This window comes from Notolabrus celidotus, chromosome 15 (assembly GCF_009762535.1).
Source record: "Notolabrus celidotus isolate fNotCel1 chromosome 15, fNotCel1.pri, whole genome shotgun sequence".
Lineage (NCBI taxonomy): Eukaryota > Metazoa > Chordata > Actinopteri > Labriformes > Labridae > Notolabrus > Notolabrus celidotus.
Window position 1 is genome coordinate 241,036 of NC_048286.1, and position 25,644 is coordinate 266,679.

The window sequence follows — 25,644 nt, forward strand, 5'->3', positions numbered from 1 at the left end:
CCGACCACTCCCCCCACCCACGCCCCCCACCCACGCCCCCCACCCACGCCCCGCGACTGATGGACCAGGCCGCGGGGGCATGGAGGGACACCGCAATGGCTGCCGTAGTAACACCCCCCCCAGCTGCGCCCCCCCCCACCCCCCCAAGAGGACCGCGAGGGAACCCCGGGAAACCCGGCCCCGAGGGCAGCCGCGGACCAGGCCCCCACAGGGGAGGGGGCAGCAGGGGGGTGGAGGGTGACAGGGACACCAGCCACCCACCCAGCCCCGATGGGCCCCCAACGAGTAGGGCCGAGCCAAACACCAAGGCCCCGCCAAACCTGATCTGTGTGTGTGTGATATGATTTGAATTTTGTTTTGTTTGTTTTTTTGTTGTATGTATGTTTGCTAGTGAGGTGGATTAAAATAGGGGGGGCAGGAAGGGAGGCGGGAGAGAGGGGGGAGAGCCGTAGTGCACTACTGCATCACAATCCGCCGCCCCCCCCCCCCCCCCCGTATAAAATGTGGATTTAATTTAATGGAAGTGAATAATCGGCTACACTGGCGACACCCAGCTCTATCTGTCCTCCAAGCCAGACTCAGTCCATCCACCATCTTCCTTCAGAGACTGTCTGCATGAAGTCAAATCCTGGTTACCTGTTAACTTTCTCAAACTCAACAGCAATAAAACAGAACCAACAGCTTCACCCTAACCATGCAAAACTCCACAGTTCCTCTCTCCCTCAGAGTCAAAGTCTGGGTGTCATCCTGGGAGGAACCCTCTCTAAATTTTATTTGATTATTTATTGTTTTAATTAAGTAATTAATCAATTTTATTTTTTTCATTTATTATTTTAATGTTCCTAATTTATCCTTTTCACTTTCTAATTTTCTCTGATGTGATGTTGTCCTCTGAAAACCTCTTTTATTGTCCTTTTAATGCTTTTATTTACTTATTTATTTCTTTATCCTTGAAAACCCTGTTAAACAGGGAGGTATTGGTCAAATATCACACCACTTCATTCTGTTTAATCTATGTGTGTTCTTTTTAACCTCACATTGTATTCTGTTTTGTTAAATTCCTCCTCCCTGTCTGTCAAAAGGTTTACTTTATTATTCCCACCATGCTTTGTTTGTCAAAGCACTTTGTAAACATTTGTTTTTAAAGGTGCTATATGAATAAAGTTATTATTATTATTATTATTATAAATATTGTTATTATATTCAGCTGTGTGCACATCACACACATATCTGTCTGGAGCTCCTGTTAACAGTGTGTGAAGACTCAATATCAAGTCTGTTATTGTTTTTATCTTATTTCAGTTCAGCTGTTAGCTTTACGCCAGTCTACAACTGTACACACACACATACACACACACAAACACACACACACACACACACGCACACACACGCACACACACACACACACACACAAACTGACACACACGCACACACACACGCACACACACACACACACACACACACACACACACACACACACATACAAACAAACTCAGTACCACTGTGTGTGAGACAACAAGCTGTGTGCATGTGTTTATATAAAGAATAGGAAGAGGGTGATCAGTGTGTGTGTGTGTGTGTGTGTGTGTGTGTGTGTGTGTGTGTGTGTGTGTGTGTGTGTGTGTGTGTGTGTGTGTGTGTGTGTGTGTGTGTGTGTGTGTCTGTGTACACTCACCCACTACCCCTAGGGCCATATAAGCGAGGATGACGATGATGAAGATCAAACAACATAAGACATCAGTGCAGCTCCTACAGAGTCAGAGACAAACTCCGTGTTAGCAGAAACACACACACACACACACACACAGACACACACACACACACACACACACACACACACACACACACACACACACACACACACACACACCCACACACACACACACACACATATACTGCTCAGTCTGATAAATGATCCATAATCAGTCTGTAAACACAAACACACACTGTACATGTTGTTTCAAACCCGTGTGAGTCAGAGATGAACCAAAAAGAGATATGAAATATAGACGCACTTCAGCCATCTGCCAAGTAACTGCTGTTAGCATTAGCACAGAGCTGGCGTGTCCTTCATCATTATGTTGGAGAGTCAAACAAATAAAGTCTAAACACTCAGTTGGCTAAGTGTAGATCCACAAAAAGAAACGAGGCGCGTGTGTGTGTGTGGGGGGGGGGGGGGGGGGGGTGAGTGAGTGTGTGTGTGTGTGTGTGTTTGCGGTCAAGCTCAGCCCCTCTACCTACAAATCAACACAATGCTCGTGATGATCGGAAAACCCTGTGTATCTGTGACGTGTGTGTCGGTCCAGTCAGGAAGTTATAGCTCTTAATCTGACACAGTGACCATTGTCACAAACAAGATGATGTGGTCTGACCTGGACATTACTCACTCACACAGCTGGAGAGACGCCATTATACACTCTAGTGTGTATTGGTGTGTGTGTGTGTGTGTGTGTGTGTGTGTGTGTGTGTGTGTGTGTGTGTGTGTGTGTGTGTGTGTGTGTGTGTCTTGAAGTTTAACCAAAGACTAAATAAAATGTATTACCCGCCTTTCTTACCAATCACACTGTTGAGGTAAATACTTGATTCTGATTTGTCACAGCCCCGTGACAATCTGTGGCCGTGGAAGTGTTAAAGCTGATTTATACTTCTGCGTCAAATCGACGGCCTAGCTTAGTCCATGTAGGTCCCGCACCTACGCAGAGGCCTACACACGTAACTGATGTGCCCCTCCTCTAAAATGTAGCTACACGTCGATTTGATGTGGACCTCAAACCCTGTGATTGGTCCGCACATGGTCTATGTATTTCACCTCCTCCTCTCTATTCTTCATGTCATCATGTCTGTATGATAAACAGCAACATGTATCAGCTGTAGATTAAAATAACACGCGCTGAATCTCTGTGGAAAAGTAAACAGAGATTGTTGCGGGGCCCGATGCATGCGACCAGCTATCAAAGTGACCACACTGCCCTCAAGTGTTTGCGGAGGGGAATTGCTGCTTGACACGGACACATCGACACACAAGTATTTGGTGCTCATGTCCGCGTCAGCCCCTGCTACGTAGGGGAGAAGCAGAAGTATAAATCAGCCAAAACCCACTGTGGAACAATTCAATCCTCTGTACCTCAGTGTTTAGGGTCAATGTATTTCTGACTTCAGTTCATGGTGATAAGTGAGATGATGTAAAGTGAGCGGGTGGTTCTGCTCACCGGATCAGGGTTCTAATCTGCATCAGCACCCGCTCACTTTACCTGATCCTTTATTGAGTTTAAAGAGCAGCAGAGAACAGAGCGTCTGTGTCGCTGCAGGAGAGACACTCACTGATATTAACAACAAGAGAAGGAGTCTTCTCTCCTGTTTGGAGAGGAGAGGGTGTGAGCCTCTGACGGTGCTTGTAAATGATGTTAAACAGTAACACACTTTGTGATAAAACACAGACTGTAAAGTGTTGTAGAGGTGGATTTACCTTCTGCGGACCGGACCTCTGAAGGAGGGATCAAACTTGTGAGGCACTCCTGAAAGAGAAGAGCAGAGAAAGACTGTTATTGGTATTTGTGTCACTGAGACTACACTGAATCATCACCTGGTGAGCAAGGTTGCAAGCAAACATTGTTTGACATTTAATTAAGCAACAAACCTGCACTCATGTCTGATCCTCTGTCCTTTTCCTCACAGCTACATGTGTTTTATTTGATCTCACACACCTTTTCTTTCTTTAACTTCCTGTTTTCATCTTCACTCTCAAAGATGCCCTCCTGAGGACGGGGGTTCCTTACAGACATGATGGATGGGTGTGTTCAGTTTGTATATACTGTATCTGTCCCTAATGAATACAACATGAGGAATTCAATTAAATATTAGACCATGATAGATTTCTTTCACACTGATGAGCTCCCTTGTCTCGTAGGTTCCTCTGAGCTGCTGTAGACGTCGGACGTGCTGGACTCCAACGGCAACAGCTACTACTACTCGTCTCATCACTATCACCGCTCCCTCTCTCTCTTATTCTCCTCTATCCCTCTTTCCAGACCCAAGATGTCTGTCTAACATGAGTCTGGTTCTGCTCGAGGTTTCTGCCTGTTAAAGGAAGCTTGTCCTCTCTGCTGTAACTAACTAAATACTGTGAGGTGCAATGCTCATGGTGGATTAAGGTGGGGTCAGACTGAGTCTTATCCTGTCTTGGTGTTGGGTCTCTGTTCATAATTTGACATAGAGTGGTCTAGACCTGCTCTGTTTGTAAAAGGGTCTAGAGATAACGTTTGTTGTGATCTTTGAACAAATAAAGATTGATTGATTGATTGATTGATTGATTGATTGATTGATTGATGGATTGATTGATTGATGGATTGATTGATTGATTGATTGATTGATTGATGACGATTCATTTTTGATCCAACATTGTTGTATGATGTTTCCACATCTTAACGTAAACACTGTATCTGTGAGTTTATTTACACTCCAACTTAGAAAATTCAGACAGCTGTGTGTGTGTGTGTGTGTGTGTGTGTGTGTGTGTGTGTGTGTGTGTGTATGTGTGTTTAGGTAAGTTATTTCTGCTCTGATATTTAAAGAGGGGAGCGTCATTTAAAAACACCATCAGTGACTCAGACCTCTTCGACCTGTTCCTGTAACAGGCTCATTCTAATATTTTTACTCTACTGATAAAACACTGACCACGTGGCTCTAAAGGTCCCCCAGCACTTAGGCTGAGCCCGCACATCACCAGGGTTATGAGTGTTCACCTCACCGGTGTTCAGTAATGTCAGGCCCACGACACCTCAGGGACGCTCAACAGTTAGCTGTGGTGTCTTAGCGCTCACGTTCTACCCATAGTCTGTATGATAAATGGATGTAGTCTCTTGGACGTCACCCATCTATTCCTGAGCGCTGTTTTGAAGCTGATATTAAAATGCTGAACTCAACCTAACTTCTGCTGAGCTAGTGTGAGGTAAAGAGACGGGTCTTTAGCCTCCTCGCTAACAGCTACAGTGTTCCCACCTGTCAGTCAAGTCAGTCATGACCTTATTTGGGCAAAACTGGTAAGTTTGATATCTTCAAAAATGACAAGTTTACACAGGACTTTCACCAGATCTGTGCTCGGTCCGTCTTTAATTGGCTGCAGTCCGACTCTGTGCTCTCTCGTTCGTCAACACCCACCGGTTGTGTTTTCAGAACGCAGCACGGAGCAGGACCTCCGGACAGCTGGAGTCATGTGACCGAGGTTTTCCCACAGTAATTACTGAATGAAGGATTCTCCTCCTCCTCTCCTCATCCATGTTTTCTTTCTGGTCCTCTGAAAACCTCTGACCTGTTGACTCCAGGCCTGGCTCCGCTCATCATGACTTTGGTTTGTTGTTGTAGTTAAGTGAAATACGATCTGGTGATAACACAGAGTGTTTTATTCTGAAAATTTACCGGATGTTTTCATTTTGTTTTGGTGAAACCTGACTTCCTGTCCCGCTCCATCTGTTCTGTTGAGGTTGATGTGTCGTGCTCCGGCATTCGGCAAAAACAGAAGTCTTGTGTATCTGATCCGGAGGACTCCGACCTGCCGGATCAGAGACGCAGCCGGAACGCAATGGAGCGGATCCAGTGGAAGTTAACACATTGACTAGAATAGAAACAGAAATCAGATCTGGTGCTGTGACGGATCAGAGACGGACCGGACACGGATCTAGTGGAATTTGGCCGTTATAGTAAATTCACCCCGTACAGGTTGAGCTGATAGAGAAATGAGCTGTTCAGACCTGAACTGTTTTTTGAACCAGGCTGTAAACATGTTTATTTCTGCTGTAAAGATCGTCTTCTTTGAATGGGTGCGTATGCGGTTTCTGGTGTTTCTGCAGCCAGCCTCTAGTGGACGCTCCATGAACTGCAGTTTTTTAACACTTCTTCATGGGCTTCAAATTTTAAGGTCGCAGGTTGCCGCTTGTTTCCACCACACACTCAAAAGAAAAGAAAAGAGAAGAACAGAGAGGCTCTGTCCCATTGCTCGTTTGCGCACACACTTTGGTGACGTTTTGCCTCGTTAAAGGAACATTTGCGTATCGTGTTTAAGCACGTATTTAGTGGTCAACTGCGCAGGGATTTTTAAAAGCAATTGGAACACACCAGCCGCCCCCCCTGTCATCACGCAGTAGATTGTGAGGATAACACTGTATTAGTCAAACATGCAGCTGATTATGCTGGTGTTATTTGACGCTCTGCTTGGGTCATTTCTTAAGAGGAGCCACCAGAGATGAATGGTAAGACTTCGGCTTAGAGAGCGAAACTCTTACTTTGATCACAAGGATTTTTTACTGTTAACACATGAACTGTAATATGTGACTGTAATTCTGAATGAACAAGTTATTGGGAGGCCTACCTGAACATCAACAGAAGCTCTAACCTGTATGGGGTTCAGCCGCTGCTGATTACCTGCCGGGATTTAACTGCAGTCAAGCCTCCACTGTATTCTGTTGTGGGCATTTAGAACAGGCATTACAGTAATAGCATGGAAACACAGATTTTACATTTTCTGAACTGAAATTAGTCAGTGGAAACTGGGATTTATAAAATAGTCTCACCTTGAAAATATCATCAATCATCATTTATTCAGATATATTACAATGTAATATATTATATTATTTAACATGTGTTAATGTTTGCTATGTGTTTGGCCTTATAATGTCAACATGTGATAAAAATACAAGGCAAGGTTATTTTTAGAGTACAATTCATACACAAGGCAATTGGGTGCCCCCTAAAATATAGCATTGGCCAACTCCCTAAAAATAAATCCTTGGATCGCCACTGTGTGGAGCGTCTTCCTCATCAGGGTTCAGGAGTGCAGAGTTTTGATTCCTGGTCCAACTTGTTCTTCTGGAACAAGTCTGGACTTCTGGACTTGTTCCTGTTTGTTTGGAGTTGTGCCTGTTTGTTTGGACTTGTTCCTGTTTGTTTGGAGTTGTTCCTGTTTGTTTGGACTTGTTCCTGTTTGTTTGGAGTTGTTCCTGTTTGTTTGGAGTTGTTCCTGTTTGTTTGGAGTTGTTCCTGTTTGTTTGGAGTTGTTCCTGTTTGTTTGGAGTTGTTCCTGTTTGTTTGGAGTTGTTCCTGTTTGTTTGGAGTTGTTCCTGTTTGTTTGGAGTTGTTCCTGTTTGTTTAAAGTTGTCTCTGTTTGTTTGGAGTTGTTCCTGTTTGTTTGGACTTGTTCCTGTTTGTTTGGACTCGTTCCTGTTTGTATGGACTTGTGGCTGGTCTGTGGTACGACCTGGACCGGAGCAGATTCTTCAGTTCATTATTCTTTGTCAAATGTGGGTTACAAACTCTGGAGTGGACTTTTGTTTGAAGGGACTGAACATTAACTGGGATGCACACACACACACACACACACACACAAACACACACACACACACACACACACACACACACACACACACACACACACACACACACACATACTGGTTTCTATTTGGTTTGGGGACCAAGTTTCTGAACATTACTTGTGGGGACCACCCTTTCTGGAGGTTCTTCAGGTCTGAAAAAAATCAGCTACAATTGCCATTGCACGGTTAGCTCATACACACCTTGAAGTTTGTGGATTGATGAAGTAATGTGTTGACCATGCTTATTGGGGACAATCAGAAAACGTGGCAAACATGGTTCAAGGGGACCTAATTTAAATATGATTTGCATAACTCACACATTACTATGTGGTTTATGGGGACATAATGAAATAATCCTCCAATTATTAAAACACACCTGTTCTCAGAGTATTAGAGGTTTCACTACAAAAATGTTAAAGCATATACATCCACTGCTGTCACATTTACTAGTATCTAGCTGAAACAAAATGGTTCTCAACCCTTTTCATTGGAAAAGTTGCTAGTTGGCATTGTTTTTTGGTAATATAGAAGAGTTTTTAATAAGAATTGATAATGCTAAAGCAGACATTATAAGGTCTAATATAAGGAGTATTTATACAAAATAAATCAGGACATCAAAGTCAAAGTTTAAAAGCATGAATGAACTTTAGAATTAACCCAGCTAACCCAGCTAGTCTCAAATTTGACATTCATCAGCAGACTGAGGTATAAACCATACAAGCACTTCAGAAACTGCTTTGTAAATTAACAAATAAACATAGAAATTGCATTCAACAAACATATAACATGGCTGGAGTACCAGCTTTGCTGTTATAGACATAAAACTTTAAGGTCTGCCAGTCACGGTTCTTGAGAACTCCTGGTTCAGCTTTTAAACGAACCGATTCATGTGCTGCTGCCAGGGTCTTCTTTTCTGTGCTGCTTTACCTACAAGTGAGCAGAAAAAAACATTGCAATAAATACAATCCTTGTATCCATATGGTGTGTATGCTACCAACTAATTTAGAGGTTAAATAATGGCTGCAGTGAGTTGGGGCCAGTATTTTTCAAAGAAAGAAGAGGAAGACAAATGATAAATCAGGGTTTGTCAGCCAAACTGTCCGGACCATAAGTATTCAAGACTCATAAAACATGTCTTTCAAATCATGTGTCTTTAACCCTCCCACTACAATGCCTAAGTAGGTATGTGTATTCTGAAACACCCAAGTATGAACACACAACCACAGCCACCAAGAGCAAGTCATGATCTTGCTGAGCTTCCTGCCAGGTAAGAAACGACACTATGACTTCAAGGGACATTCAGGTTTTTTCTAAACATGAGCTGTATTTTAATGAATTTAAGGTTCTTAATAACCCTTTTTTAAATTATTCCAACAGATCTCATTAAAGAGAGTCCTCTAAACAGGTTCCAATTGCTTCAATACAGTTATGGGGGGATATGATCAAAGGGTGTCCACTAACAGTTCAGCAGCTACGATACTGTGCTAGTGGATATTGAATCCGATCTTAGTCTGCGAAGTGGAGATCATGCAACTTGACCAAAAAGGTGAAATGTGTTTTATAAACTTTAGGAAACCTTGACATTAAAGTAAACTACTACAATTTGATTATAGTCCTTAGTGAAATGAGTTTCTTAATCAAACATTTATGTATTCATAAGGCTACTTTAGTCACTTCTAGCTACACAATGAGTGTTTACGGGTTCTTACTATCCATTTGTCTGTTAGTTATTCTGCAGTTATTCAGGCTGTTAGGGGCTAGAATAAAACAGTTAGGCCTAGGCAAGCTTGGCTGAGGCAGGAGGGGAAATCCATTTTTTCATTCATTATTTAATTATGAGGTCAAGAGTTTGCTTCTCTGGATGGATAGCAACAATATTAAAGAGCCCCATGTACTAATTCAATTATAATAAAAACAAGTTAATGTCTAAAATTTACCTTTTAGAAGAAGGTCTCACTGTACTGACACCAAAAGATACCTCTTCTTCCTCTGAGAGTGGTCTGGATCACTAAGTGTTGGTGGTAATGCATTCCCCTCAGTGCGTGGAAGAGTGTTCTCTGCTGATGGTTCTATATAAAAAAACACATTTTCATTAAAATACATCTATTGTATGAATGCTAGCAAACCTACATTTTTTTTTTAATGTTTTTGCACGAGGTGTAATAAGCTAATAACTGCCTGGCTGCTGCTGCCTAGGTCAAAAATGTCCTAATAACTAATTAAACCTATAATAATTTCATCATACCTCTCGGACAAAGAGGGTTTCATATAAAGCCTTCCTCTAATACGAGCAAAGTAAAGCAAGGAAAAGCAAAACAAGGCCCGGGTTTACGCTTCCTCAAACTGTGTCTCTAGTGGCCAGGCAGAGGAGTAGGCTTCTGCAGGACGGACACCAGCTTCATGCAGGGTGGTCTGCAAATGTATTTTCAATACAGACTATTAATGTTAAATACAATATTAGTTGACTATGCATCAACCTCTGTCTATTCTCACACACACTGAAAAGAACATGCCTAGTGGGGACATTTCACACAACATCCCTTATGGGGACTGAGTGTCTCTAGTTCATCACTGTGAACACAACTCTTTTCCTCAAACACTGGAGTAAGGTGCGTTTAGGGGACATCGTTAATGTCCTAGAATATGGACACATTTAAGCAAATAGAAGGTCACAGTGGAGCTCAAAATGAATCCTTCATGTTTCATTAACATCTACCTTCTATGTGCATTACATGAGGCTACATGGCATCCCTCATTTACAATAGATATCTGTGATAATACAGTCCCTACCTTTATTAACCTACTCAAATAAAGAACAGAGGCATCAGAGAGTGATGTAGAAGGGTTATGGACAGAGAGCTACAGTCAACATGAATGTACCTGTGGATCAGGGGTATGTGGACCTGGAGCTTCCTCAAACTGTGTCTCTAAAGGCCAAGCAGAGGAGCAGGCTTCTGCAGGACGGACACCAGCTCCATTCAGGGTGGTCTGCAAATAGATTTTCAATACAGACTATTCATTTTAAATACAATATTAGCTTAACATGCATTAACCTCTAACTATTCTAACACACACTGAAAAGAACATGCCTAGTGGGGACATTTCACACAACATCCCTTATGGGGACTGAGTGTCTCTAGCTCATTACTGTGAACACAACTCTTTTCCTCAAACACTGGAGTAAGGTGCGTTTAGGGGACATCGTTAATGTCCCAGAATATGGACACATTTAAGCAAATAGAAGGTCACAGTGGAGCTCCAAATGAATCCTTCATGTTTCATTAACATCTACCTTCTATGTGCATTACATGAGGCTACATGGCATCCCTCATATACAATAGATATCCGTGATAATACAGTCCCTACCTTTATTAACCTGCTTAAGTAAAAAACAGAGGCATCAGAGAGTGATGTAGAAGGGTTATGGACAGAGAGCTACAGTCAACATGAATGTACCTGTGGATCAGGGTAATGTGGACCTGGAGCTTCCTCAAACTGTGTCTCTGAAGGCCAAGCAGAGGAGCAGGCTTCTGCAGGACGGACACCAGCTCCATGCAGGGTGGTCTACAAATAGATTTTCAATACAGACTATTAATTTTAAATACAATATTAGCTTAACATGCATTAACCTCTGTCTATTCTAACACACAATGAAAAGAACATGCCTAGTGGGGACATTTCACACAACATCCCTTATGGGGACTGAGTGTCTCTAGCTCATCACTGTGAACACAACTCTTTTCCTCAAACACTGGAGTAAGGTGCGTTTAGGGGACATCGTTAATGTCCCAGAATATGGACACATTTAAGTAAAAAGAAGGTCACAGTGGAGCTCAAAATGAATCCTTCATGTTTCATTAACATCTACCTTCTATGTGCATTACATGAGGCTACATGGCATCCCTCATTTACAATAGATATCCGTGATAATACAGTCCCTACCTTTATTAACCTACTCAAATAAAGTACAGAGGCATCAGAGAGTGATGTAGAAGGGTTATGGACAGAGAGCTACAGTCAACATGAATGTACCTGTGGATCAGGGTAATGTGGACCTGGAGCTTCCTCAAACTGTGTCTCTAAAGGCCAAGCAGAGGAGCAGGCTTCTGCAGGACGGACACCAGCTCCATGCAGGGTGGTCTGCAAATAGATTTTCAATACAGACTATTCATTTTAAATACAATATTAGCTGAACATGCATCAAAACCTGTCTATTGTCACACACAATGAAAAGAACATGCCTAGTGGGGACATTTCACACAACATCCCTTATGGGGACTGAGTGTCTCTAGTTCATCACTGTGAACACAACCCTTTTCCTCAAACACTGGGGTAAGGTGCGTTTAGGGGACATCGTTAATGTCCCAGAATATGGACACATTTAAGCAAATAGAAGGTCACAGTGGAGCTCCAAATAAATCCTTCATGTTTCATTAACATCAACCTTCTATGTGCATTACATGAGGCTACATGGCATCCCTCATTTACAATAGATATCCATAAGAACAGAGGCATCAGAGAGTGATGTAGAAGGGTTATGGACAGAGAGCTACAGTCAACATGAATGTACCTGTGGATCAGGGTAATGTGGACCTGGAGCCTCTTCAAACTGTGTCTCTAAAGGCCAAGTAGAGGAGCAGGCTTCTGCAGGACAGACACCAGCTCCATGCAGGGTGGTCTGCAAATAGATTTTCAATACAGACTATTAATTTTAAATACAATATTAGCTGAACATGCATCAAAACCTGTCTATTGTCACACACAATGAAAAGAACATGCCTAGTGGGGACATTTCACACAACATCCCTTATGGGGACTGAGTGTCTCTAGTTCATCACTGTGAACACAACCCTTTTCCTCAAACACTGGGGTAAGGTGCGTTTAGGGGACATCGTTAATGTCCCAGAATATGGACACATTTAAGCAAATAGAAGGTCACAGTGGAGCTCCAAATAAATCCTTCATGTTTCATTAACATCAACCTTCTATGTGCATTACATGAGGCTACATGGCATCCCTCATTTACAATAGATATCCATAAGAACAGAGGCATCAGAGAGTGATGTAGAAGGGTTATGGACAGAGAGCTACAGTCAACATGAATGTACCTGTGGATCAGGGTAATGTGGACCTGGAGCCTCTTCAAACTGTGTCTCTAAAGGCCAAGTAGAGGAGCAGGTTTCTGCAGGACGGACACCAGCTCCATGCAGGGTGTTCTGCAAATAGATTTCAATAAATCAATTTAAAACCAAGCAAACCAGTGTTCAATTTGTGTTAGACTTATGGCATTCTGGCCACATACTTCATCCATTTCAGAGCTTTAAATTTCACTATAATATTTAAAATCATAGAGATGAATCAAATTCATATATTTTGATACATCCATCTATTGAATACCTCAGCTTTGTATTTGTCCCACATACCTTCATCCTCCATGGGCAGTCATCACCTCCATAATCATATGTTATCTCTTCTCCTTGTTGTATGTCATGAAGGGCAAACAAACATAAGTGGGGTTTCCTATTGAAATTAAGTTTTTTCATCCTACAATTTGGATGACTGTGCTCATCGTTGACAAGCCGTCCAAACGATCCATCATCTCTTGAGGCATCAATACTTTCAGGACAAAAGAGGAGAAATGGAAAAAATTTAAAACTGCGCTATCCAAATGAAAAGTGTTTCACTTGAGAAATATTTCAACCTTTGATAGTTAAATATATTCAAAATGCGGGACAACGTAAGGCTTTACCTGGCTTCAAGTCTCATGTTTTATCTAGGACATTCATTTATTAGATTTTTTTCATTGGAGTCAGCCAGGCAAACAAAACATTTTGAACTAACAACTTTTTTCAACTACACCACAACGTTTTACATGTAGAAAGTAAAATAAGTGCCTAACTTTTGTGTATGTGCCAAGAAATAAGTTTAGTGTAGTTGAGTTTAGGGATAAATGATGTGATGAAGCTCCAAATCTTACCACCATTTCTTCCTTCTCCATTTGAAAGAGAACATAAATGCCAAACATGCTGGGTGGTAAATGCTTCGTCTTCTGTTGGTTTCTGCACCATCAATCAGGTCCCCTCTGTACTCTAGTACAAAATCTCCTTTGGAGAATGAGGCTAAGGCAAATACACCACGTCCTGTTGACCAATATAAACAAAATATATTTTCAACAAGACAGAATACTATAAATGTTATTCTGCTGCAATATGTAGTCTAACAAAAACAAATTTTTCAAATGAAAAGTGACAATCACGCTGTCATAATTTGACTTCCTTTGACAGCAGCTTGTCATTTTGTTTATCTAATATAACCTGCAGATTATCAAAAGTGTACCTGCATCATTATATTAAAGAGTACATCTATTAAGTAAGTAGTGTTTTAAAAATATTTCTAAGTACCAGCTCTGACATCATCTTACCTTTCACTGCATTGATGTATTTGACCTCTAATTTGCTGGTTTTGTCAGTCTTCGAGCAAACATGGTTAAGGGCATCCTTGCGTGGACTGACCCTGGGCAGCATCTCGAACTGCAAAAGAATGTTAGAAAAATTAGCAAGCTTTTGCATCAGTTCAAGAAAAATTACATTCAGCTTTATAAAAAATCCAATTTATTTTAAAAATGTCTTACTATGCTTGATTGCTTTAAAAAACAAACTTTCAAGATTTCTAATAATTCTCAAGTTGCCACTTCAGAAACACTTTAACATGATAGATTCAAGTAACAAGTAAGGGGGACATTTTATTTAAAATAACATGCCCCCCCTGCGTAACTTGAATTTATCATGTTAAGCCTGTGGTGTCCCTGCAGGCTTAACATGATAGATTCAAGAAACGCAGGCTTAAAAATATCTACATGTCCACTTTGAAAAGCATCTTTTGTCTTTTTCCCCCACGCTCTTGCTCCTTCAATGTCTGATCATTATTGCAAAAAATATTTTTATTTAAATTATCTAAATCATTTTACAGCTGTGGAATTGAAATAATTCAGAAGAACCAGGACACACGTATGCAAGGGAGGCCTAGAATGGCAATACCTTTTTTGATATTTAGATTGTTTTCTATCAATAAGTCTAATGTAAAAATGTCCTAATAGCAAATATATTATGAATAAGAAAGCAAAACCATCATTAACATAATCAATTTTACCACAAACTCTCCAATAGTTGTGAATAAGGATCCCGTTTTACCTGGAGAAATCCAAACAATATACCCTACATGTAATTTTTAGTTAGTTTCTGCAAAAAACATTGATGCTACACTTGCTAACTGGCTAGTAAGATTAGCCTCTCTAGCTAATTAGTGCTAACAAGCTTGCATGCTGAGTGATAGGACGTAATTAATGTTATTAGAGGGTCAAGCTATCTATAAAATGTTATACAAATAATGATTAAACCAAATAATTAGCTTACCTTGTAGTTTAGGTAGCTCCTCTTCTTGTCTTCTTGCTGACAACCCCCTTAAATAGGCCACCTTGTTGATTGCTATCTCTAACATGCAAAATATCATTGTCGATAAAATCCTTCTTCATGGGGACCAGGAAGTGGGCGGGAAAAACCATATTTGGAAGAAGTGTGTGTGAAGCACAGTGAGTGCAGTTCCAGCTTCAAACTAAAGGGGGGGCTACTGAGCCCTGCTCACACACTCACACTAACCAGTTTACATGCCCTATGGGCCAAAGCCAAAAATCAGTCCAGCACCTTCAGAACAACCAGTACATTGATTTAAAATGGTTTCCCTTATGGGGACCTGATTTTTTGTCCCCATACCGCCAGAGGTCCCCATGCTGTGACTGTGTAAACAGATCGTTGTCCCCATAAGGTGGTAATTACCAACACACACACACACACACACACACACACACACACACAGCTGTTTTTAAGGTGTTTCATTGAAATACACTTCTTTCTAAAATAGTGGATCTGTTGTTGAGCCGTGTTCTTGGATAGCAAGGTCAATTTGCCTAAATGTTATTGCTTGTTTATTTGTTGTTTTACGAATTTGACCAAAATCATTTTCGTTTTGAATTTTCTTTTCGTCAGACTCTGACTGGCACCCTGAATTAATCTTAGCAGGATGAAGTGATGAACTGAACCCTCCAGAACAGCTCTGGTTTGACATATAGAAGGAACATAGTTTTAAACCCATTACACTTAACTGTAAATGAAAGCAGGAGGAGATATTTTCAAATAATACTGTCACATGGACAGTGCAAAGACTGCTTCGTCTACAGGGGGCGCCAAAGTTCCTCACTGGAGCTTTAAAGTCAAACTATCAATGATAAAGAGTCTGCAGCTGTCTGAAGGATGCAGAAGAAGTGTTCACTGTGTGCCAGAGGTCCCACAGGCTGGTCCTCTGAGGGTCTGTGAGCTTCAGCTTCAAACATAAAATAAATTCATACATGGATGCTGTATGGTTCCTTAATGTCTGTTTTTACCTGAAACTAACAGATACAGGTGAGAGGAGGGGGACTGGAGGATGGGTGGGTTATATTCATATCTGAGTGGATTAAATTCAAATGATTTATAGCATGTAGGTAGTAGGGTTGGAAAATTCTGGGAATTTTCAAAGTTGGAAACTTTCCCTGGGAATTAACAGGAATTTACTAAATTGAATGTTGGCTAGTCACAGAGTAAACATCTGTTCAGAGAGAGGGACTTCAAATGTCAACACTATCCCTCCCAACCAGATTTACTCTTAGCCCCCCAACACAGATCGCGGGTGCAGTCATGATAGTTCCAGACTCATAACCAATCAGGACAGAGGATTGGAGATTAGCTATGACTGGTCCGTCATAACGGGAACGAGGGGAATAATAACATTGCTTGTACAAAGGCATTGGAAAACGCAGAGATGTTGCAATAGTCTCAATTTACTCCACTTACAGATGAGTACCGATGGATATTATGACCTTTTCTCCAAACCCAGCAGAAAAAAGTAATGTCTTTTACACCATTCCTACCAACAGCAGCTTTAATAGGGAACTTAAATATAGTTGGGGAAAATATATTTGAGCATAATCCTGACTAAAACAAGCAGATTTCATCAAGTACAGTTGAATATCTCTGCTATTCCTCAATCACATGCACATAGCACACTGCTTACTGCAGGGCTATTGAGACCACGCCCCCTACATGCACTGTGCATTCCTCCATCACATGCACTGATGATTTCTAGAATCCTAGACCACACTTTGAGCCCAGAGCACAAGACTATTGAAGCCACACATTTGAGCCTGTGGACTACACAACGTGAAGTAAGTTTGGATGATATGTGGTAATATATTTAACACATTTGATGTATGGTACTAATGTTTAACTTACAAATATCACATATAAATGTATTCATACAGTAGATAGCTAGCTGATAAGTTAGATGCCAAATAAGCTATAGCTAGCATAGCCTCATAGACGATACATGAATTTATCTTATCAAGACGCTAGCTACCTCGAATCTGAAGCTTGCTCAAATCTGAATTGATTGTTCAATAAAATATTTCTGTTATTCTGTAAATCTGTTTTAATTGTATTATTTTGGATGGATGTCTGCTTATAACAAAACAAATATTTATGCTTGGATATGATACCTTTTCATTAAATTACCCACAATTCACAGTTCTTTCACATAATTCCCATGGAAAGTTTCCAATTTGGAATATTTCCAAAATTCCCCAGGTTAACTTCCCATGGAATTTTATTGGAAACTTTCCGGAAATTTAACTGAAATGTTCCACCCCTTTGCAACCCTGGTAGGCAGTATGTGTTACTCTAACTACACAACTTCACTATCTGTGATTAAAAACATGACACCACAGCTCCAAATCTTCATCTGAGGATCCAAACCACCTGCAGAGATCAGGGTCAGGTCTCATCAATGAGCTCTGAACAGAGGACGTCCAGGTGATGAGTTCAGAGTGAGAGAGCATGGTGATCACACAGGTTCAAGAGAGCCGGCTTCATGACTCTGAGAACTCCTAACCCAGCTCACACACATGGTGAACGCACGGCTCCATGATGTTTGTGAGGTCAGACGTTAGTTCTGGTTTCACACCGAGGAGGGGTCGACCGAGAGCAAACACCTCCAGAGAGACGGGAAGTCCACAAGACGGCGTTCAAGAGTTCAGCTGAAATCTGACTCTCACTTATTCTCTTTCTCTCTCTCTCTCTCTCTCTCTCTCTCTCTCTCTCTCTCTCTCTCTCTCTCTCTCTCTCTCAGACACGCAGAGGGGTCTTCAACATGAAAATATGGAAATGAGACAGTGCCTGACAAAATTTAAACATGAGCTGCATCATACTTTACATTCATACACACACACACACACACACACACACACACACACACACACACACACACACACACTCATACACACACACAAACACTCACACTTTCCCACTTACATGTTTGTAAGCAATGGGAGCAGAGACATCTCTTCATCCTCTCTCATCCTCCTCCTTCCAGTCAGCCTTCAAAGTAGAGCTTATATAACAGCCAATCAGAGGCACTTCTTCTTCTTCTTCTTCTTCTTCTTCTTCTTCTTCTTCTTCTTCTTCTTCAGAAAACCCACTCACAACTCTAACTCTACTCCATCCTCTCTCATTCATTTACCTTGTTTTCACTCCTTCATCTCAGAGCAGACGAGTCATCTGTGTATATCTGAACAATCACCCTTACACCCTTAGCTGTGTTCAGTGTCGCACAAGGTGCATTTAAAGTCCTTTTCATTAAAGGAAACATCAGTTTCTACAGTTTGCTCTTTTGAAATCAAGTGTGTTTAAACTTTACTATACAGTGGACCCCACCTTGTGGATACACGCTCTGACTCCTCTGCAGAGTTTGACTGGTTTCAGTGAACGTTGGCTTAAACAAGAATAAACCCTGTGGGTAAGACAGGAGCAGAGCTTCATGGACACCAGGGCCAACTGGGAACGGCACAAAGGACGATGGTTCATGTGGAGAGAGGCTGAGGACTCAGAGACATGTTGATGGCTGGGACAGTCTGAAAGGAGACTGAGAACCTCAGGGGGGTGAGGGGCAGACAGAGAAGAGTCCATGGGAATAACAATGTGTCTATAAAGAAGGAACAGGCAGACGGAATCCAAACAACACTCCTACTGCTCAGACTCAGACTTGTCTGGAACAGCAGCGAGACACAGCACCAGGAAAGAGCTCAACGTCGTTTTACAGCTCATATCTGTCCATCTGATCATCCATAATGGGACAGTTGGTTGTTGTTTTTTTTTGGGGGGGGGGGAACAGCTATAGGCTCAGACTGCTATAGGCTCAGACTACTATGGGCTCAGACTGGTATAGGCTCAGACTGCTATAGACTCAGACTGCTATAGACTCAGACTGTTATATGCTTAGACTGCTTTAGGATAACACTGCTATAGGCTCAGACTGCTATAGGCTCAGACTGCTATAGACTCAGACTGTTATATGCTCAGACTGCTTTAGGATAACACTGCTATAGGCTCAGACTGCTATAGGCTCAGACTGCTTTAGGATAACACTGCTATAGGCTCAGACTGCTATAGGCTCAGACTGCTTTAGGATAACACTGCTATAGGCTCAGACTGCTATAGGCTCAGATTGTTATATGTTCAGATTGCTATAGGCTCAGACTGCATAAGGATAACACTGTCATAGGCTCAGACTGCTTTAGGATAACACTGCTATAGGCTCAGACTGCTATAGGCTCAGATTGTTATATGTTCAGACTGCTATAGGCTCAGACTGCTTTAGGATAACACTGTCATAGGCTCAGACTGCTTTAGGATAACACTGCTATAGGCTCAGACTGCTATAGGCTCAGACTGCTATAGACTCAGACTGTTATATGTTCAGACTGCTTAAGGATAACACTGCTATAGGCTCAGACTGTTATATGCTCAGACTGCTTAAGGATAACACTGCTATAGGCTCAGACTGCTTAAGGCTCAGACTGCTTTAGAGTAACACTGCTATAGGCTCAGACTGCTATAGGCTCAGACTGGTAAGGCTCAGACTACTAGTGACTCAGACTGCTATAGGCTCAGACTGCTATAGGCTCAGACTACTATGGACTCAGACTGCTATAGGCTCAGACTGCTATAGGCTCAGACTACTATGGACTCAGACTGCTCTGGGCTCACATCTCTATAGGCTCAGACTGCTATAGGCTCAGATTGTTATATGTTCAGACTGCTATAGGCTCAGACTGCTTAAGGATAACACTGTCATAGGCTCAGACTGCTTTAGGATAACACTGCTATAGGCTCAGACTGCTATAGGCTCAGACTGCTATAGGCTCAGATTGTTATATGTTCAGACTGCTATAGGCTCAGACTGCTTTAGGATAACACTGTCATAGGCTCAGACTGCTTTAGGATAACACTGCTATAGGCTCAGATTGCTATAGGCTCAGACTGCTATAGACTCAGACTGTTATATGCTCAGACTGCTTAAGGATAACACTGCTATAGGCTCAGACTGCTTAAGGCTCAGACTGCTTTAGAGTAACACTGCTATAGGCTCAGACTGCTATAGGCTCAGACTGGTAAGGCTCAGACTACTAGTGACTCAGACTGCTATAGGCTCAGACTGCTATAGGCTCAGACTACTATGGACTCAGACTGCTATAGGCTCAGACTGCTATAGGCTCAGACTACTATGGACTCAGACTGCTCTGGGCTCACATCTCTATAGGCTCAGACTGCTATAGGCTCAGATTGTTATATGTTCAGACTGCTATAGGCTCATCCTGCTTAAGGATAACACTGTCATAGGCTCAGACTGCTTTAGGATAACACTGCTATAGGCTCAGACTGCTATAGGCTCAGACTGCTATAGGCTCAGATTGTTATATGTTCAGACTGCTATAGGCTCAGACTGCTTTAGGATAACACTGTCATAGGCTCAGACTGCTTTAGGATAACACTGCTATAGGCTCAGATTGCTATAGGCTCAGACTGCTATAGACTCAGACTGTTATATGCTCAGACTGCTTAATGATAACACTGCTATAGGCTCAGACTGCTTAAGGCTCAGACTGCTTTAGAGTAACACTGCTATAGGCTCAGACTGCTATAGGCTCAGACTGGTAAGGCTCAGACTACTAGTGACTCAGACTGCTATAGGCTCAGACTGCTTAAGGATAACACTGCCATAGGCTCAGACTGCTTTAGGATAACACTGCTATAGGCTCAGACTGCTATAGGCTCAGATTGTTATATGTTCAGACTGCTATAGGCTCAGACTGCTTTAGGATAACACTGTCATAGGCTCAGACTGCTTTAGGATAACACTGCTATCGGCTCAGACTGCTATAGGCTCAGACTGCTATAGACTCAGACTGTTATATGCTCAGACTGCTTAAGGATAACACTGCTATAGGCTCAGACTGTTATATGCTCAGACTGCTTAAGGATAACACTGCTATAGGCTCAGACTGCTTAAGGCTCAGACTGCTTTAGAGTAACACTGCTATAGGCTCAGACTGCTATAGGCTCAGACTGGTAAGGCTCAGACTACTAGTGACTCAGACTGCTATAGGCTCAGACTGGTAAGGCTCAGACTACTAGTGACTCAGACTGCTATAGGCTCAGACTGCAATAGGCTCAGACTACTATGGACTCAGACTGCTCTGGGCTCACATCTCTATAGGCTCAGACTGCTATAGGCTCAGACTGCTTTAGGATAACACTGCTATAGGCTCAGACTGCTATAGGCTCAGATTGTTACATGTTCAGACTGCTATAGGCTCAGACTGCTTTAGGATAACACTGTCATAGGCTCAGACTGCTTTAGGATAACACTGTCATAGGCTCAGACTGCTTTAGGATAACACTGCTATAGGCTCAGACTGCTATAGGCTCAGACTGCTATAGGCTCAGACTGCTATAGACTCAGACTGTTATATGCTCAGACTGCTTAATGATAACACTGCTATAGGCTCAGACTGCTTAAGGCTCAGACTGCTTTAGAGTAACACTGCTATTGGCTCAGACTGCTATAGGCTCAGACTGGTAAGGCTCAGACTACTAGTGACTCAGACTGCTATAGGCTCAGACTGCTATAGGCTCAGACTACTATGGACTCAGACTGCTATGGACTCAGACTGCTCTGGGCTCACATCTCTATAGGCTCAGACTGCTTTCGGCTCAGACTACTTTAGGATAACACTGCTATAGGCTCAGACTGCTATAGGCTCAGACTGTTATATGCTCAGACTGCCTTAGGCTCAGACTGCTTTAGGATAACACTGCTAGAGGCTCAGACTGCTATAGGCTCAGACTGGTAAAGGCTCAGACTACTATGGACTCAGGCTGCTATAGACTCAGACTGTTATATGTTCAGACTGCTTAAGGATAACACTGCTATAGGCTCAGACTGTTATATGCTCAGACTGCTTAAGGATAACACTGCTATAGGCTCAGACTGCTTAAGGATAACACTGTCATAGGCTCAGACTGCTTTAGGATAACACTGCTATAGGCTCAGACTGCTATAGGCTCAGATTGTTATATGTTCAGACTGCTATAGGCTCAGACTGCTTTAGGATAACACTGTCATAGGCTCAGACTGCTTTAGGATAACACTGCTATCGGCTCAGACTGCTATAGGCTCAGACTGCTATAGACTCAGACTGTTATATGCTCAGACTGCTTAAGGATAACACTGCTATAGGCTCAGACTGTTATATGCTCAGACTGCTTAAGGATAACACTGCTATAGGCTCAGACTGCTTTAGGATAACACTGCTATCGGCTCAGACTGCTATAGGCTCAGACTGCTATAGACTCAGACTGTTATATGCTCAGACTGCTTTAGGATAACACTGCTATAGGCTCAGACTGCTATAGGCTCCGACTGCTTTAGGATAACACTGCTATAGGCTCAGACTGCTATAGGCTCAGACTGCTTTAGGATAACACTGCTATAGGCTCAGACTGCTATAGGCTCAGATTGTTATATGTTCAGATTGCTATAGGCTCAGACTGCATAAGGATAACACTGTCATAGGCTCAGACTGCTTTAGGATAACACTGCTATAGGCTCAGACTGCTATAGGCTCAGATTGTTATATGTTCAGACTGCTATAGGCTCAGACTGCTTTAGGATAACACTGTCATAGGCTCAGACTGCTTTAGGATAACACTGCTATAGGCTCAGACTGCTATAGGCTCAGACTGCTATAGACTCAGACTGTTATATGTTCAGACTGCTTAAGGATAACACTGCTATAGGCTCAGACTGTTATATGCTCAGACTGCTTAAGGATAACACTGTTATAGGCTCAGACTGCTTAAGGCTCAGACTGCTTTAGAGTAACACTGCTATAGGCTCAGACTGCTATAGGCTCAGACTGGTAAGGCTCAGACTACTAGTGACTCAGACTGCTATAGGCTCAGACTGCTATAGGCTCAGACTACTATGGACTCAGACTGCTATAGGCTCAGACTGCTATAGGCTCAGACTACTATGGACTCAGACTGCTCTGGGCTCACATCTCTATAGGCTCAGACTGCTATAGGCTCAGATTGTTATATGTTCAGACTGCTATAGGCTCAGACTGCTTAAGGATAACACTGTCATAGGCTCAGACTGCTTTAGGATAACACTGCTATAGGCTCAGACTGCTATAGGCTCCGACTGCTATAGGCTCAGATTGTTATATGTTCAGACTGCTATAGGCTCAGACTGCTTTAGGATAACACTGTCATAGGCTCAGACTGCTTTAGGATAACACTGCTATAGGCTCAGATTGCTATAGGCTCAGACTGCTATAGACTCAGACTGTTATATGCTCAGACTGCTTAAGGATAACACTGCTATAGGCTCAGACTGCTTAAGGCTCAGACTGCTTTAGAGTAACACTGCTATAGGCTCAGACTGCTATAGGCTCAGACTGGTAAGGCTCAGACTACTAGTGACTCAGACTGCTATAGGCTCAGACTGCTATAGGCTCAGACTACTATGGACTCAGACTGCTATAGGCTCAGACTGCTATAGGCTCAGACTACTATGGACTCAGACTGCTCTGGGCTCACATCTCTATAGGCTCAGACTGCTATAGGCTCAGATTGTTATATGTTCAGACTGCTATAGGCTCAGACTGCTTAAGGATAACACTGTCATAGGCTCAGACTGCTTTAGGATAACACTGCTATAGGCTCAGACTGCTATAGGCTCAGATTGTTATATGTTCAGACTGCTATAGGCTCAGACTGCTTTAGGATAACACTGTCATAGGCTCAGACTGCTTTAGGATAACACTGCTATAGGCTCAGATTGCTATAGGCTCAGACTGCTATAGACTCACACTGTTATATGCTCAGACTGCTTAATGATAACACTGCTATAGGCTCAGACTGCTTAAGGCTCAGACTGCTTTAGAGTAACACTGCTATAGGCTCAGACTGCTATAGGCTCAGACTGGTAAGGCTCAGACTACTAGTGACTCAGACTACTATAGGCTCAGACTGCTTAAGGATAACACTGTAATAGGCTCAGACTGCTTTAGGATAACACTGCTATAGGCTCAGACTGCTATAGGCTCAGATTGTTATATGTTCAGACTGCTATAGGCTCAGACTGCTTTAGGATAACACTGTCATAGGCTCAGACTGCTTTAGGATAACACTGCTATCGGCTCAGACTGCTATAGGCTCAGACTGCTATAGACTCAGACTGTTATATGCTCAGACTGCTTAAGGATAACACTGCTATAGGCTCAGACTGTTATATGCTCAGACTGCTTAAGGATAACACTGCTATAGAATTTGTCTGCTACTGGTTTAGACTGCATGAGGCACAAATTTGGCACACTGAGCTCCTGTCTTTCCCTCCTAGATCTGAATGTATTCATGTCTCATTTTAGGAAGTACTTTTGTAAAGCTTAGAAAATCTGGCCAAGTGACCAACAATCCAGTGTCCAATCACAGCTCAGAGCAGGAACTGTGAGTGGACTGCTTTAGGATAACACTGTCATAGGCTCAGACTGCTTTAGGATAACACTGCTATCGGCTCAGACTGCTATAGGCTCAGACTGCTATAGACTCAGACTGTTATATGCTCAGACTGCTTAAGGATAACACTGCTATAGGCTCAGACTGTTATATGCTCAGACTGCTTAAGGATAACACTGCTATAGGCTCAGACTGCTTAAGGCTCAGACTGCTTTAGAGTAACACTGCTATAGGCTCAGACTGCTATAGGCTCAGACTGGTAAGGCTCAGACTACTAGTGACTCAGACTGCTATAGGCTCAGACTGGTAAGGCTCAGACTACTAGTGACTCAGACTGCTATAGGCTCAGACTGCAATAGGCTCAGACTACTATGGACTCAGACTGCTCTGGGCTCACATCTCTATAGGCTCAGACTGCTATAGGCTCAGACTGCTTTAGGATAACACTGCTATAGGCTCAGACTGCTATAGGCTCAGATTGTTACATGTTCAGACTGCTATAGGCTCAGACTGCTTTAGGATAACACTGTCATAGGCTCAGACTGCTTTAGGATAACACTGTCATAGGCTCAGACTGCTTTAGGATAACACTGCTATAGGCTCAGACTGCTATAGGCTCAGACTGCTATAGGCTCAGACTGCTATAGACTCAGACTGTTATATGCTCAGACTGCTTAATGATAACACTGCTATAGGCTCAGACTGCTTAAGGCTCAGACTGCTTTAGAGTAACACTGCTATTGGCTCAGACTGCTATAGGCTCAGACTGGTAAGGCTCAGACTACTAGTGACTCAGACTGCTATAGGCTCAGACTGCTATAGGCTCAGACTACTATGGACTCAGACTGCTATGGACTCAGACTGCTCTGGGCTCACATCTCTATAGGCTCAGACTGCTTTCGGCTCAGACTACTTTAGGATAACACTGCTATAGGCTCAGACTGCTATAGGCTCAGACTGTTATATGCTCAGACTGCCTTAGGCTCAGACTGCTTTAGGATAACACTGCTAGAGGCTCAGACTGCTATAGGCTCAGACTGGTAAAGGCTCAGACTACTATGGACTCAGGCTGCTATAGACTCAGACTGTTATATGTTCAGACTGCTTAAGGATAACACTGCTATAGGCTCAGACTGTTATATGCTCAGACTGCTTAAGGATAACACTGCTATAGGCTCAGACTGCTTAAGGATAACACTGTCATAGGCTCAGACTGCTTTAGGATAACACTGCTATAGGCTCAGACTGCTATAGGCTCAGATTGTTATATGTTCAGACTGCTATAGGCTCAGACTGCTTTAGGATAACACTGTCATAGGCTCAGACTGCTTTAG

General features: G+C 42.5%; 2 protein-coding genes across 7 annotated transcripts in view; both read right to left on the reverse strand.

Annotated features, from left to right (window-relative positions):
• LOC117826269 (choline transporter-like protein 5-A) overlaps positions 1–25,644 on the reverse strand; it is a 76,071-nt gene that overhangs the window by 39,890 nt on the left and 10,537 nt on the right. For both annotated transcript variants that reach the window (XM_034702210.1, XM_034702211.1), the window contains exons 2-3: positions 3,467–3,515; positions 1,676–1,749 (exon numbers count right to left, since the gene is read on the reverse strand). In XM_034702210.1, the coding sequence (XP_034558101.1) occupies positions 1,676–1,749; positions 3,467–3,515 (123 nt within the window). The remainder of the gene's footprint in view (positions 1–1,675; positions 1,750–3,466; positions 3,516–25,644) is intronic.
• LOC117826270 (histone-lysine N-methyltransferase NSD3-like) lies at positions 8,237–15,062 on the reverse strand. 5 transcript variants are annotated; one of them, XM_034702213.1, is made up of 11 exons: positions 14,777–15,062; positions 13,786–13,894; positions 13,342–13,504; positions 12,788–12,980; positions 12,473–12,580; positions 11,935–12,042; positions 11,397–11,504; positions 10,821–10,928; positions 10,245–10,352; positions 9,302–9,433; positions 8,237–8,291 (listed from the first exon to the last, which is right to left on the reverse strand). In XM_034702213.1, the coding sequence occupies exons 2-10, from the start codon at positions 13,886–13,888 to the stop codon at positions 9,305–9,307; spliced, it is 1,128 nt and encodes a 375-aa protein (XP_034558104.1). In that variant the 5' UTR covers positions 13,889–13,894; positions 14,777–15,062; the 3' UTR covers positions 8,237–8,291; positions 9,302–9,304. The 5 variants fall into 5 exon arrangements, with proteins under 5 accessions (XP_034558104.1, XP_034558103.1, XP_034558105.1 ...); XM_034702212.1 differs by lacking the exon at positions 14,777–15,062 and having other exon boundaries at positions 13,786–13,980; XM_034702214.1 differs by lacking the exons at positions 11,935–12,042; positions 14,777–15,062 and having other exon boundaries at positions 13,786–13,980.